The sequence below is a fragment of the Populus alba genome, chromosome 15, assembly GCF_005239225.2.
Source record: "Populus alba chromosome 15, ASM523922v2, whole genome shotgun sequence".
In the NCBI taxonomy this organism is placed as follows: Eukaryota; Viridiplantae; Streptophyta; class Magnoliopsida; order Malpighiales; family Salicaceae; genus Populus; species Populus alba.
This window is the reverse complement of record NC_133298.1, coordinates 4,786,652-4,800,871: the sequence shown is the minus strand read 5'-3', so window position 1 is coordinate 4,800,871 and position 14,220 is coordinate 4,786,652. Positions and strand designations below refer to the sequence as shown.

Genomic DNA, 14,220 nt, shown 5'->3' with positions numbered 1-14,220 from the left:
GTATTTCCAAATATGTAAATAATGTACTCTAGAACCCATCAAGCTCAAAACCAATCCATTAAAAAGTCTTAGCCTTCCAACCCCACTGAATAAAAAAAAAAAGGCACATACGATGTAATCTACAGCAGGAAAAGCAAAGAGAAAGCTACATTCTGCATGATCCGTCGAAAGATTAAATTTTCCTCGAAATTAATCAAATATTATTGGAAAAATATATTGCATATTTGAACACGCACGCATCAATGATGAATAGGCTGGCTTGTTTATAAAAGACATCCAAAAATATATTTAATTTTAATTCATTAAAGCTTCTCGTTAAAAAAAAACTCAAACCTTAACACACGTGGTATGTCAATTTAAATCATAAAAAGAATTCGATTTTAAACTAATATGAAAATAGGTGTAATTTGGCATAGACATTAATGTCAACATGCTGATGAATTCTTCTAATTCTAATACCAATCTTAACATTTATGGGCAAGGCATGTGAAATTAGGTAAGAATAAATAAATATTATTTTGATATTTGAGAGCTGATGAGGAAAATACAAATCGACCGTACAAAACAAGAGAGAACGTAAATAAGAAATCTGGGAGGGGTAATAATGGAAACATGCTGATGGACCGGTCGTTAGAAGTGAACCCAACGGCCAACGGAAGGAACCAAGGCTGTCATATAAATTGTAAGCCCAGTCAAGGTAAGAAACCAGACAGCTGCAGTTAAAACTAAAAAAAGCACAATGTTGAAACCCTAACTAAAACTAACTGAGAGAACGAGAGGGAGTCACGTGAGAGGCAGACCATCTTCTTGATAGAAGTCACGTGCACCACCCAACACGCAGCTCACCATAAACAAAAGAGAAAGAAAGAACAACAAAAGAGAAATGAACACCAGAAATTAAAAAAACAAAAAACTTTAAATACCAAAAATAAACCCTAAGCTAAAATCTTTTTTAAAAAGAAAAAGAATGCAACCCAAAACCCTAAATGTCTAAACATTTTTCCATAATCTCTTGAATTCTCCCACTCAAGGTAAGCTAGAAACTCCATTCTCCATCTCTTGAATTTAATCCATTGATGAATGTTATTGCTTTCCATTTGTATTGAAGCTTATTTTGATTGAATTTTGAATTTTTTTTTCTTATTTTTATCCGATTTTTAGTGTTGGAAATTGAATTTGTATTCACCAGTTCGAACTCGGTCTTTTCTTGAGGTTGTTTTTAACAGACAGTGAAGTTTTCTTGAAAGGAAGAGATGCAACTCTCTGTTTGTTTTTAATGATTCTTCATGCAATTGTTAAAAATATGAAATTGAATTTATCACTAGCTTAGGTGTTGGACATTCTCCTGTTCCTTTTCCTCTCTACATTTTTATTGCGGCAAAGCTTGTATGCTTCCTTCGTTAACAAAAATGGACGAATGGACGGGTTTTTTTCTTTATTACTGAATGTATAGTTTTCATTTTATAAGCTCCTGTTCTAGACGAGCTTAGGCAACTTTTTTTTTTTGTGGTGAATTCTTGGTTATCTTTTTAATAAAGATCTGGAGATTAAGAAATTGGAGAGAAATTTGATTTATAGTAAATCTTTTCACTGGTTACTGCCATTTGTTCAATTAAGATAACATCACATGATGCTTGCTTCTCTTTTTTTTTTTTTTTCATGATTCAAGGAAGTTTTGTTGATAAGAATATGCTGATATTCATGTCGTTGGGATTCAACAAAGGGTCATTTTGGGAAGCATTGATACAGAGCCTATGTGCATCTGAAGAAGTTAACATTCTGACGAGGACACAACTTTTATTTCCTTCGCTTCTTTCTTGTTTTTAAAACCATAGGTGCAAGCTCTCAATTAGTATTAATAAGTTTTTTACAGTTTTTACCAGATGTCAGAAGCTGGAATGGCTGTAGTGAAACCCCAGGTATGTCTTACATAGTTGTGTAAATAGTTTTTTTTCTGTTTTAATTAGCTTTATTTTGTGTTCCTTTTAAATTGATTTGTATAGATGTAGATCATATTTCTCCTTCTTTAATTGGCTTGTTGTTGGTAACATATGCATCTTTATTGGCAATTTGTTTGTTTGATGAATAGTTACGCAGTAGGTTGAAATTGGAAAACTTTTAGGGTTGAGAAATATGATTGTATAAAGGTTGTTCAGTAGTTGAGGTTTGTTTAAAATTGGGTGAAAAAGGAACTGCTGGAATTTTAATTTCTGGATATGCAGTACTGGCATCAAGCTTTTCTTTTTTTCCCCTTTCTTTTATTTGTTCATTTGTAGCTTTAATTTGCCTTTTTATTGCGTTCTTTCTTAAATTTTGTTGGGGTTTTCTGTGTGAAGATGAAGTCTTACATTTGGCTCCAAACTGCTGATGGTTCTATCCAACAAGTAGAAGAAGAGGTAGCCATGTTTTGCCCCATGATATGCCGAGAAATTATGCAAACGGGCATGGGATCGTCCAAGAATTATGCTATATCACTTCCTCAACGAGTGAATCCTGCCATTTTGGGCTTAATACTTGATTACTGCCGGTTTCATCAAGTACCGGGTCGCTCTAATAAGGTCTGACTTGTTTTTTTCATTTTCTTCTCTACTTTTTCAGATCCTGTAATTCTTCTGCTTTCTCAGATGCTATCACTTCCCAGAACTCTGGAATTTTAGGGATTAGAGAAATGCCATCATCTCATATTAGATTTTTTCTTTTGGAGTGGGTGTGTGTGTGTGTGTGTGTGTGTGTTGGAGGATGGGGTGGGGAGATGGACAGCATAGCTTGTGGATGGCCAAGTTGGGTAGTAATGTTATTTTTACTTGCTCATTCTTTTTCTAGGAGCGAAAAACTTTTGATGAAAAGTTCATTCGGATGGATACAAAAAGATTATGTGAGTTGACATCTGCTGCAGACAGCCTCCAGTTGAAACCTTTGGTTGATCTTACAAGCCGTGCGCTTGCTCGAATTATTGAAGGGAAAACTCCCGAGGAGATACGTGAAACATTTCATTTGCCCGATGATCTCACAGAGGTGCTGCCAATAATAAGTCAATGCTTTATTTCTTTAGCCTGTGTGGGTATTTTTTCATGTAGATTTGGTTTTCTCCAGGAAGAAAAATTGGAGCCTCTTAGAAACATCACTGATGACCCACGAATCCGGCTTCTAAATCGATTATATGCAAGAAAGCGGAAAGAATTAAAAGAGAGAGAAAAATTGAAGGTTGTTACTTTTTTTTTCCAGCTTTCCCAAGGACAACATTTTATGTATTCATATCATTTGGCTGATTTTTGTTTTGTTTCTGTTGGTGCATCTCTTAATTGTGTGGTTTTAATTTCTCTACAATCATTATAGTATTCAATTCCTCATACCTGCAAATGGATCTTGTAATAATAGCAAATGGATTTTTCACATGTTCTAGGATGTTGAGGTTGAGGAGGAGCGTGCAGATGACCGCTCAGTTGAGGATCTCCTATCATTTATAAATGGTGCAGATGGAGGTATGTGTGTGGATGTTTCTTCATTATCCTGTTGAAGATGGCTAGCACCATCTTCTTACCAAATCGATAGCACTTGATAACAACAGGTTTCTTCAGTCGCTTCAGACTTTTTAATTATATTCGTGCTCAGTATATGGCTTCTACAAATGTTAGAGTGAATCAGTACTTAAATAGTTATCTTTTAAAGCATCTTCTGTTTTTGGAAACTTATCAAATGCGCTACCATTTGCAGATTCAAAGGGGTGTAGAACAAGTAAGAATAAAAAGAAAAACCGGAGAAAAAAAGATCAATCAAAAGATTCCTCCTCAAACAATTCAAATGAAAACCAAAAGAAGGTTTCAATTTCTTTCTCGATCTTCTCTCGCACATTTCATTGCTTCATGGAATTGCTTTGCAGTAATTGTGTCATATTTAGTTTTGCATGTCATGATTATCTTATTGGCACTGTGAAGGGTGCTTTTCTCTCATTGCTACTTCGCTGTTGTTGGTTGATTTCCTAGGAGTCAGACACTCTCCCTTCTGCTTGCCCTGATGATGAGGTTAGCGATATTTTGGCAGCCTCTCCTAGTAGAACTTCAAATTCTCAAGACTTTGATGATGCTGGCATTGATGATGATTTAGATCCTGCAAAGATGGAGGAACTTGACAGGTTAATTATAATGCTTGATTATCTGATTCAGTCAATGAGTTCAATTTGTATCTTGTTACTAGCAGCATTTCATGTGGAATTTTGACACTGTTGAAACAGCAGTATATTTTAGACTGCAAAAGTTTGTTAAACTATATATTTCTTAGGAGGAGAGAGAGGATTCTTAGCGCTCTCTGATTCAGATTCACAACTTCTCTTTTAATTTTCTATAATACAGGGAGGTTGAGGACTTTGCTCGTAGGTTAAATTCGGATTGGCCAGAAAGGATGCAGGAAATATTGTCTTTGGGCCCAGAAAGAAGGCTTGTATCTATGAATGTCAATGGATCTTCACGTAGATATTCAGGTCATTTTTTCTTCTCGTTTTCGTTTCTTTTGGGCATTCGCATGTGTAATTTGGCAGCCTGGTCAGTGGAAGTTGTCTGGGATGCTCAAGTTTGTTAGGTGAAAATTTTTTCCAAGTCCTCACGGAAAGGCATAGCATACATGAATCTTTTGGTCTAGATGGTATAGCGGACTTCCATAGGGCTCGATCCATTGATAGATTTTCTAATGTAATGAATGCAATATTTGATATGTATAACAGGTTTGGACCGGAGATAATGTGAGGATACTCTTGCCCTTTCAAAAACCTTCAGCAGCATGAGTGTTTTGGAGAAGATACTGCACGGGGTTCGCTGCTGTCAGATGCTGGAAGAATTGAGGCTGTTATTTGGTGTGTATGGCATGTGAGCATATTGTTTGTTTGACCCACCAAAAATGCAAAATTCTTCCTGGGCATCCTTGTATGTTCGAAAAGTTTAGAAATTAGAAATGAAAAGAACTCATAGTGGACAATTTGAGCACAATTTGCTCAGTTGTCTGTATTTTTTCTGCTGTTGGCTTTTGTTTGTGACTTTCAGCTGTTTTCATCGGCTAGCTCTTGTACCTTCGAAACATATTGCTTCCACAAATTTTTTGTTTTCTTTCTATTGAATGCCATTCAAATTTTTTTCAACATTTACAGAATGTCAGAATGCTTCCTATCGCCGCCTTCATGAAGATCTCCGACCTATAGAAAAAGATTTGACGATACATAGCTACTTATGTAACAAATCCTTGACTCCGCTCGTTCCTAGATGTTGTCTGGTGACACGAGTGGGAGTAACCAGTCCGACGGATGCCTGAAACCGCACGACGGACGCCACCTTTTTTATCATTAAATCAAATGTCATTTAGATTTTATTTTCCAGAAAGTAATCAGTCTAGGATTAGGCCAAGTATTTAGCATACCAGAAGTAAGAAATACAGGAGCACTTGCTTAATTATTGCAAACAATTACGGCATATGAAGCTGTAGAAACTAAGATATTTTTATTCTTCTACTCCATCCTAATGGATTATGAAACAACAACCATGGCAGATTTAATCCTTGACCTTGAATCCAGAGTAGTACTTCTTGAAGGCTCTAGGGATATAAACAGGCAACAAGAAGCCGAAAAGATTGAAGCACCAAAAGGCCAGGTTAGCCACAGCAAGAGCTCTACCAATATGGAGCCTCCAAGTAGATCCTCCATAATCCTGTTCCGCCTTTGAGATCTCATCCCTCAACCAATCCACAAGTGTGAAAATCCTCCTTGAATTGTAAAACACAGGCACGAAAACACGAATTGGGATCGAAAACCTGTCAGAACATGCCACTCCTTCCATGAAAACCTGAGCTGCTAGGAGAAAAACATGCGGCGCTGCTGCCTTGATCCCTTCTTTATCTCCCTCGAAAATGCCTTCAAAGATGTATGCTATGGGGAGAAAGAGTCCAATAATAGCAGCCACAAACACGTATAGGCGAAGAATCTTGTTTTTCGGATCGAAAACTACAGAGTCTCTGGGAGGGTTGGTGGTAGGGAATGCAACTTTGGAGAAAAAGTACAGGTAAATGATGGAGAAGACAACAAAAGCGAAGTCTTCAGGGCTTACCATCCCACTCGCAGCAAAGACAGTCATAACAGCAAGAACATTTAGTTGACGAAAGCTCAAGAAACCAGCTTTCTTTGAAGTGGTAGTGCTTTTAGGGTTTTTCATGGAAGCAAGGTCTTCTTGGAGCTTCTGTTCTTGTTCTCTTTCGTTTGGAAGGCTTATGTCATTACATGTTGGACCAACACCACCTGACATTTTGTTCTAGTTTTGGCTAATTTGCAATTTTGTGTACAGTATTGAGAGAGGAAAAGAAATGGAGAGATGAATCAGAGGAGTGAAATATAAGAGGAGAGGATATTCGATCTAGTAAATAGGTATGAGGCAAGGAGAGTGTACAAGTGGCAGTTTGTGAGGAGCTTAAGGAGGATAAGTAGAAAACGTGTCTTGTGTTGGTGTGGGAATTGGGGGTGTTGTATCTTCTTGGTCAACGTGGTAGCAGCTCTTAAGGCTTCAGATTTGGGATTGTCACTGTTTCAGTTCTTGGTTCTTACCCATGCAAAAACCGAAGTTTCAGTGCTTGGCAGTGTTTTTCTTTTCTGTCGTGGTGATGCCGCTGGTGCAGCCGACGAGAAAACCCCAAAAAATAAATACAAGAGCTGTAGCTCAGCTGCGCATGATATATAGAAACTCATCAAGAATGAATACGACAGTAATTTCTTTCATGGATCCACAGATACCTTTACTACTAAAATCAAAATAAAGGGTTTGAAGCCATGACAACATTGATTTTAATAGAGAATGATACGAGATCAGGGGGGGCACGAGGCCCTGCACACCCACAAAGTTCATCTTTTTTGAAAAAAAAAAAAAAAAAGATTTAACGGAGTGATAACTTCGTGAGCAGGCACTCTCTACCTTGTCAAATGTTCAATTCTTAAATCAGATTTTGAATCGTAATGTATTTTATAAAATTTTCTAATTGAAACGAACTTGTTTTTAACCAAACCAGAAGGATTAACGTGAGATTAACCAAAAGTGAAGTGATGTATCAAAAATCACCTGAACAGGCCTCCATACCAGCTAATGACCAATGCCCAAAAATGAATAAAAGCTATGTTCGCTAGTCTACATTCATTCAGGTTCCATTTTCTGCTGAATCAATGAAAATAAGAACCCCGAACTTTGCAATGCCAAGAAAACCAAATTTATTACACAAAAATTTGGACTATTTCTCCAAAAATACCTAAGTCGAATATCCTACGACAAAGGGGGGAAAGGACTTTCCGGCAAAACCTGTCTTCAAATTTCTGACAGAACCACCAGTAAAACTGCAACCTCTGCTAAGAATACAGCGATGATTAAACTGTGCACCTCTGTAAAATAAAATAAAAAAACCCTCTCTCTTGTCAATCTTATATTAAGTGATGGCTCTTCGTTTAGGTGGTATATACTTTATCTTGACACCCTTATCAGGCTTTGTTTTACACTTGGCTTTACCAGCTCCAGCAGTTGATGACTCCTGTGCCTCCACATCAACCAACTGATTTTCTGCACTGCCATTGACGTCTTGCTTTCTAATATCCAATGAATGATTTGCAGCAACTCGATAGTCTGGGGATAGAGCCAATTTCACATGTTCAGCAGCAATGGCCCGCTTCCACCCTACATGATAATATAGTCAATCAGACAAGTGTGAGAAGAGCCACGCAACTTAAACTATGAACATATAAGAGCAGAGTGATAACATGTTATGGTCGGAAAAGGACTTTAACACGTGCAGCTGCAAACAAAGTTGAACTTACTCTCTGCAAGAAACAAAGTTGAACTTACTCTCTGCAAGAAAAGCCTTTGCTTCATGGCTTGAGAACTGCAAGCCTCCTCGGTGAAGATCCCCCAGTGGAGAACCATTCTCCATCCCACCAAAGCTATCATCCATGGCACATGATCTTAGAGAGCTGTTATTGAACAAGATCTGATCCTCAACCTTACCATCAATGCCATCGGGTTGGCATTTTCTATTGCCATTCTCAACTAGTATTAGACCTTTTGTTCCATTTCGACTAACAGGCCTCCAAAGCTTTACTGTTGGCCGATTCATGCCACATTGAACAGAATCAGGTCTGTTGTGCTTCTCCTGCACATTTTTCTTCTTTGAAATTTCATGCTCTATAAGGCAATCATCCTGGGCTCCATCCAAGTTGTTACTTTCATCATGGCTACAATTTCCAAGAGTGACAGATATAGAGCCAATCAGAACCTCCCCCTTCTTCTCATGCTCTGGTTCAGTTATTACTTCCTTTTTTACTCTAGCTTTAAGACTCTCCCCATTATGTCCTGGTTTAGGTTTTTGGCTCCACTTTCTATTGCCATTGACCATGGGCCCAGGCTTAAAATCCCTTTGAATTCCATGCTTCTCCATGGCGCCAGGTTTTGGAGATTGAGAATTTTGACTTGCATGGAAGACATTTGACAGACTATTCCGTTGTGATCTTGAAGGAGCATGCCATCGAGTAACAACCATATGCCTATGACTATTTCCTAGTAACTTTGACCGTTCGCCACCATGCACTATCTGATTTTCCAAATCAACATCTTCATCTGTTCTTGGTAGCAGTAAGGGTTCAAGAGATGAGGGAACATCATCTGGCAGGGTCTCTGAACCAAGCGTATCAGAATCAGATATAGCCAAGGGGCAAGATTGTTCAGCTTGAGGCACAGCCTCCAAAGTGTCATCAATACACTTAACATCGACCTTCTCGTCTTGCCTTTGCTCCTTTGCTTTCTGTTCTTTGTGCCTCAGTTTTTTCTGCCTCTTCCTTTCCAAGAGTTCAGCCAGCCTACAAATTTAGGAATTAAAATATGTCCATGCAATTCAAGAGTCAAGTTTTTGAACCCCCACGGAACAACACACAGAAAAAGTCAACTTTTTGGCTAAATGGGAAATTTATAATTCTAATATATTGAGGTGGCCTTTCTGAAGGTGTCAAGAAGTAACGATGAAGAAATTAGGTGAGGTAATGTCTGAGCTATGATGGTTGAATATCTGAATCTTAAACTTGTCCCTTAACAGTTCAATGAAAAGTCCAGTTTTCAGAATATAAGTTTGAGAGCTTAATAGAGCAGCGGATCCATGCAAAGAAAAATCTTTATGAAACATGAGCTCTTATCATATCTGATTCTACTTTATGTGCTGTATTTTTTACACTGGTGCAGTTCAATATTCTTTTACTTGTAATAATTAATCATGTTTCCAATGTTATGCCAATGCATAGAGTCCATGTAATTTCCATGAAGAATAAACGATGAGTAGCTCCAACCATAAATGCCAGTTTAATTGAGAATAGGCCGGTAAACTCTCAAATAATCAAAACTATAGAATGATCATTAGGAAAGATTCATTGATTCAAATGATAAAAAAGATCTAACAAGAAAGCATGAAAGATACATCTCCTCATGAGCTTTTCTCTGATTATTTTAATTCTTGCCTTCTTAATTTTTTCCTTCCTGATATCATCAATGGCTCCTACTTTGATATGATGGATTTCAATGACAATGAAAGGTAGACAAGTTCAAGAGCAAACTAAACTTGCAATATAAGTAAGATACAAAGAAGCATCACACATTCAATGTAGAAGTGTGAACATAAGGTGCACCTTCTTTGGGCGGCTTCCTCCTCCTCCACGAGCAACTTTTGGCACCTCAAAGCTTCCGCATCCTTGTCTGCAAGCCATGCTTTAATCTGAATACAGAGAACACAAATGGCAAGAACAAGACAGACCAGCACATTACTCAGTGCAACAGTGTTTAAGGAACAGCTTTGGTGAATGCAACACCAGAGCACTGGTATGCTTAATGATAATTGGAACTTTGGAAGTAATTGAGCCCAAACAAATGAAAGGAAAGGAAAGGAAAGAAAGATACCAATTTCTGTTCCACCACAAAGCTTGTGCAAGCAACTATATTCTTTGTTTCAAGCCCAATCTTCCCAGCCCCACCATCAAAAATATATTTTTGTATTAATACAGCTGTTCCACACAAAAACGTTTTTTCACTTGCATCATCAAGAATACTGAATAGCTGTCCAGAAGACAAAGGAAACCTGGAGGGCCTCCCTTGGACAAGATCCTATCAAGAATAAGGATACATTACATTTTTAGGATAAATAACATGACAGATGAAAACCAAACAAAATCCAGAGGAAAAACAATGACAAGGAAAGGATGCTCCCTTACCAAAAGGGCAGAACCAGCTCTCCAACAAGATTGAGTAAGCGAAGAAATCACTGGTTTCCGAATAACTGTCGTCAATGACTTTATAATCGAAGACCCTGGAACTTCCTAGTAAGTAATTAAGGAAAAGTGGAGAAAATGCTTACAAAATGATTATAGATTGACAATGAACATTTTATTGTAAGGAAAAGGTAAAGATTCCTACTCCAGATGCTTATTAGTCAACATATAAAAATATGGGACAAATAAAGACAGTCAGCAGCTAATATCAATAATTCAACTGGAATCCAAATTCACTATCATTTCTGCTAGCTACATTAAAACATCCAACAAAACTGAAGAAACTAATCTTGACAAAGTAAAAGGGGAGAAAGGTTTTTAAATTTGTTATTGGCAGCATAAGAAATTTTCACAGAAACATTTTTGAATGACATCTGAGCATTTTGCAACATCAAATAACTAAAATTGGGAACTAGACACCCTCTTTGCAGTATCAATCACACTGAGCATATCAAACAGACAAATGTACAGTGCATGTTTCAAACAGAATATAGCATGCTGCCAACATCAGATACACAAGTTAAACCTGTTATTGAAAACACAGATGAGGAACTTCATAGACAATTCATGTTTAATTATTTATAAAGCTGTAAAACATATCCATTTAAACAGACAGATGAGGAACCAATAGAATACCTCCAAGGTCACATCCTTGAATGATAATATTTCCTTTGCCTCATCCTCAGAAAGCTGAAAAAATTAGAAGATTTAAAATTCTGTAAAAAGAGATGGGTTCAGCCAAAACTCCCTAAGGAGAGGGGAGATACTTCACCTTATCCCAAAATGCTCCTAACATGTCCCTGTTTTTGGCAGAATCCTACAAGGTGAAGTACAACATATTTCAGAGGAATTTATAGCATGTAAATTAAGAAGAGAATAGTTATAAAAGAAACTATTCAGTGTGAAAAATCAACAGAGTCAGTGCTGAACATCAAGCAGACATATAACTACAAGGAACACCAGATTCTCAAGTTCCAAAATGTGAAAAAAAGTTAAAGCAGCCATCCACAAACAAAAGAATGAGCATTTCTGCCAGAGAAATGAATTAAACCTTATCAAGTCTTTTCAACCTATGGTGAACACGCAAGTGTCTTCTATAGTTAATGGAAGAACAAAATTCTCGGGAACACTTGCTGCATTTTTGCATCTGCACCTTCAAAGGAGTGAGCAAAGGCCAACCTGGGTAATCTGCAAAAACGAAAGCCAAGGAAATCAATTGCATGGCTTCAATGTCACATAAGGTCATATGCCAACCTCAACCTAAAAACCCAGCAACTGAATGAAGAGGCATTCTTTTTTCACTTACAATTCATTTAGTCATAATTTAGTACCTGGCTGATCAAGAGCATTGAGTAATTGGATCCACTGAACAGGTTTATCATTTGGCCTCGAAAAAGAAAGAAGAGGCTGTCTCCCAATGGCATCCCTGATGAATGTATCCAGAGAAGAATCATTCCCCTCCTCTGGTCTCATCACATCAGTAATACTGTTCACAGGAGTCACAACTGGCATTTATATGTGCACACAGCTAAGCTAAAAAGGCTAAAACCAAACCACCTAACAGTCCACTGTATGCCACTGCACAAAAAAAAAAAAAACTGATTCGAAATTCTCAATTTACCAAACTGAAAAGGAAAGTCATCTCAAAATCAGGAGAGAAAAAAAAGGAAGGAAAAACTATAATCATATTTCCATTTCAATAACATTAACAACAAACTTTCCAAAGAAACAGATAAAGATTAAAACTTTTTTAAACTGCAAGAGACTATTCAACTCTGGAACAGAAATACAGAAAGGATTGCTCCAAAACAAGCAAGATCAACATATATTCAGTACCAGATCACCATAAAAATGATAAAAACAAAAGGACAGCATGGAAAATTCAAAACAGGATGCCTTATATCTGCATTTTGACGAGAACCCACCATTCAGAATTCAGGTTTTTGACAGCTAAACGGTATAACAGAAATTAAACACAAAAAAAGGCCTTTTCCCTTAAAAAAAACTGCATGCTTTATGTGATCTGAGATAGGTTGTTGATGGTGACGTACCCAGTAAAAGAGAGACGGATAGAGATCAGAGAGATTTGGATTCGCCGGGATAGAGAACAGGAAAGTTGATGGAGATGATGATCGACCAATAACACAAAAAAATCAAAGAGGACAAAAAAGTGAGAGAGTTTCAAGGGAGAGAATTGTAAGTGAGAAAACCCAACTCTTATACGTGTATATATATATATATATGTGAGGCAAAAATGGAACCCTTTTCTTTCCAAGTAAGCACTCCAGCAAAACACCTTTAAATTCATTAAAGAATTCATATAAGATTGATAATGTATATTTTAGGTCCTATATGTTTATTACTGTTTCATCTATGCTCCAATAATCTAACTTCTTTCAATTTCATCCTTGTAGTTTCTACAAGTCTCAATCGTATGTTTTAAGGTACATAATTTAGGTTTATAAATATTCTAGCCACACTTGTGTCGAGTCAAAGTTTAAGGTATTTTCACGAATGAAATTAGTTCATACGGGGATTGCGGCAATTACTGAAAATTTGAGAGTATAAATAGAGTATTGTTAGATTATAAGGATGAAAATGAAGTTTACCCATTAACGAGCACCGTGACATGGGAAACTTTCGAACTCACGTGGGGTCTAGAGAAAATGAGAATTGAATGAGATCATCCACGTGATGCAGGAGCCCAATGGACCCTTCAATTATGTAAAACATTGGGCCTTGATGATGATGGGGTTTAACATTGGATTTTGGCAAGGTTATAAAAACCCGGTCCAAGCCCATCATGGATTAGACAGATTATTAGTGCTTCAAGATTTATTTTTATTTAAAAATAAAATAAAATAACATCATTTAATAATAAAAAATATAATCAAAATAATAAATAGATAATCATCAATATAAATAGATAAAAAAATTATTAACAATGACTAAAAGAGATCGAAAAAAATGAATGATAAATATAGATCAAGATATTTATTATCGCAAAATAAGATATTTATCTATTTGTCCCAACCAAATTTATTTATGAAAATAAATAAAATATAAACACACACGAAACTAGGTGAATAAAAAAAATTATATAAGGTCGAACATATCAAAAATATTATTTAAAAATAATTATTTTTTTATAAAATAAAGCTCATCAACATAAAATAAAAATAAAGCATTCAAGAATTAAATAAAAAATAAACCTTTATTTAAAAAAAAAAAAAAAGGAATCTCTAATTATACCAACTCTTAAAACTAATGACCCATGTCACTAGATTAGAATGATGAAAAATAAAAATAAAAACTACAAAGCTCGATCCCCAACAAGTCAAACATCATATGATAAAACTAGGAAAAATATATATACCACAAAAAATATAATTAAAATAATGAGGGCATAAAAAATCTGATAATTAAAATAAAAAAATAATTTAAAATGCGTCAAAAATATTAACATTAGAGTGATAGATTAAAAAGAAAAAATCTTTAACAGAAGGAAAAAGAAATCAAAATGATGAGGTCTAAATTTTTTAAAAAATAAAATAACAACTTTGATTGAATAATGAAATCAAAAACAACAAAACTTTTTTAAAAAAGTTGGGAAAAGAATAGAAATTAAATGAAAAGGGACCAAAATCAAAAACAATAATGAATGCCAAATTGTGTTTTAATTATGAAATTAAAAACATAAAAAACTTTCCTAAAAGGCTAAGGACTAAAATAAACAATAAAAAACCTAAAGACTAAGATTAAAAAACCAAATGAAAAGAATATAGGTGTGTGCTTTTGCCGGGAAAAAGTGAAAATCAAGAAGGAAAAAAAAAAAAAACAACCACCAGTAAAAAATCATTTATCAATCACCACGACATGTCACACCATGAGAAAAAAAACGAGGC

At 35.9% G+C, this 14,220-nt stretch overlaps 3 protein-coding genes across 7 annotated transcripts; 1 reads left to right on the top strand and 2 right to left on the bottom strand.

Moving 5' to 3' along the window:
- Positions 1–717: 717 nt before the first annotated feature.
- LOC118056277 (SKP1-like protein 21) lies at positions 718–5,130 on the top strand. 3 transcript variants are annotated; one of them, XM_035068450.2, is made up of 11 exons: positions 718–1,031; positions 1,670–1,770; positions 1,874–1,919; positions 2,337–2,558; positions 2,824–3,015; positions 3,094–3,204; positions 3,404–3,482; positions 3,715–3,818; positions 3,984–4,132; positions 4,350–4,477; positions 4,718–5,130. In XM_035068450.2, exons 3-11 carry the CDS (start codon positions 1,884–1,886, stop codon positions 4,732–4,734), a joined length of 1,038 nt encoding a protein of 345 aa, XP_034924341.1. In that variant the 5' UTR covers positions 718–1,031; positions 1,670–1,770; positions 1,874–1,883; the 3' UTR covers positions 4,735–5,130. The 3 variants fall into 3 exon arrangements, with proteins under 3 accessions (XP_034924341.1, XP_034924342.1, XP_034924340.1); XM_035068451.2 differs by lacking the exon at positions 1,670–1,770; XM_035068449.2 differs by having other exon boundaries at positions 1,670–1,919.
- Positions 5,131–5,381: 251 nt separating this feature from the next.
- Positions 5,382–6,612, bottom strand: LOC118056278 (uncharacterized). Its single transcript, XM_035068452.2, has one exon. The coding sequence runs from the start codon at positions 6,279–6,281 to the stop codon at positions 5,535–5,537; it is 747 nt and encodes a 248-aa protein (XP_034924343.1). The 5' UTR covers positions 6,282–6,612; the 3' UTR covers positions 5,382–5,534.
- A 515-nt stretch (positions 6,613–7,127) lies between these two features.
- Positions 7,128–12,546, bottom strand: LOC118056276 (uncharacterized). Of its 3 annotated transcripts, none has more exons than XM_035068446.2 (10): positions 12,367–12,537; positions 11,647–11,893; positions 11,367–11,503; positions 11,088–11,132; positions 10,952–11,005; positions 10,259–10,363; positions 9,948–10,151; positions 9,680–9,765; positions 7,857–8,863; positions 7,128–7,688 (listed from the first exon to the last, which is right to left on the bottom strand). In XM_035068446.2, the coding sequence occupies exons 2-10, from the start codon at positions 11,825–11,827 to the stop codon at positions 7,444–7,446; spliced, it is 2,064 nt and encodes a 687-aa protein (XP_034924337.1). In that variant the 5' UTR covers positions 11,828–11,893; positions 12,367–12,537; the 3' UTR covers positions 7,128–7,443. The 3 variants fall into 3 exon arrangements, with proteins under 3 accessions (XP_034924337.1, XP_034924339.1, XP_073261153.1); XM_035068448.2 differs by having other exon boundaries at positions 11,647–11,801; XM_073405052.1 differs by having other exon boundaries at positions 7,518–7,688; positions 7,829–8,863; positions 12,367–12,546.
- Between the last annotated feature and the right edge of the window lie 1,674 nt (positions 12,547–14,220).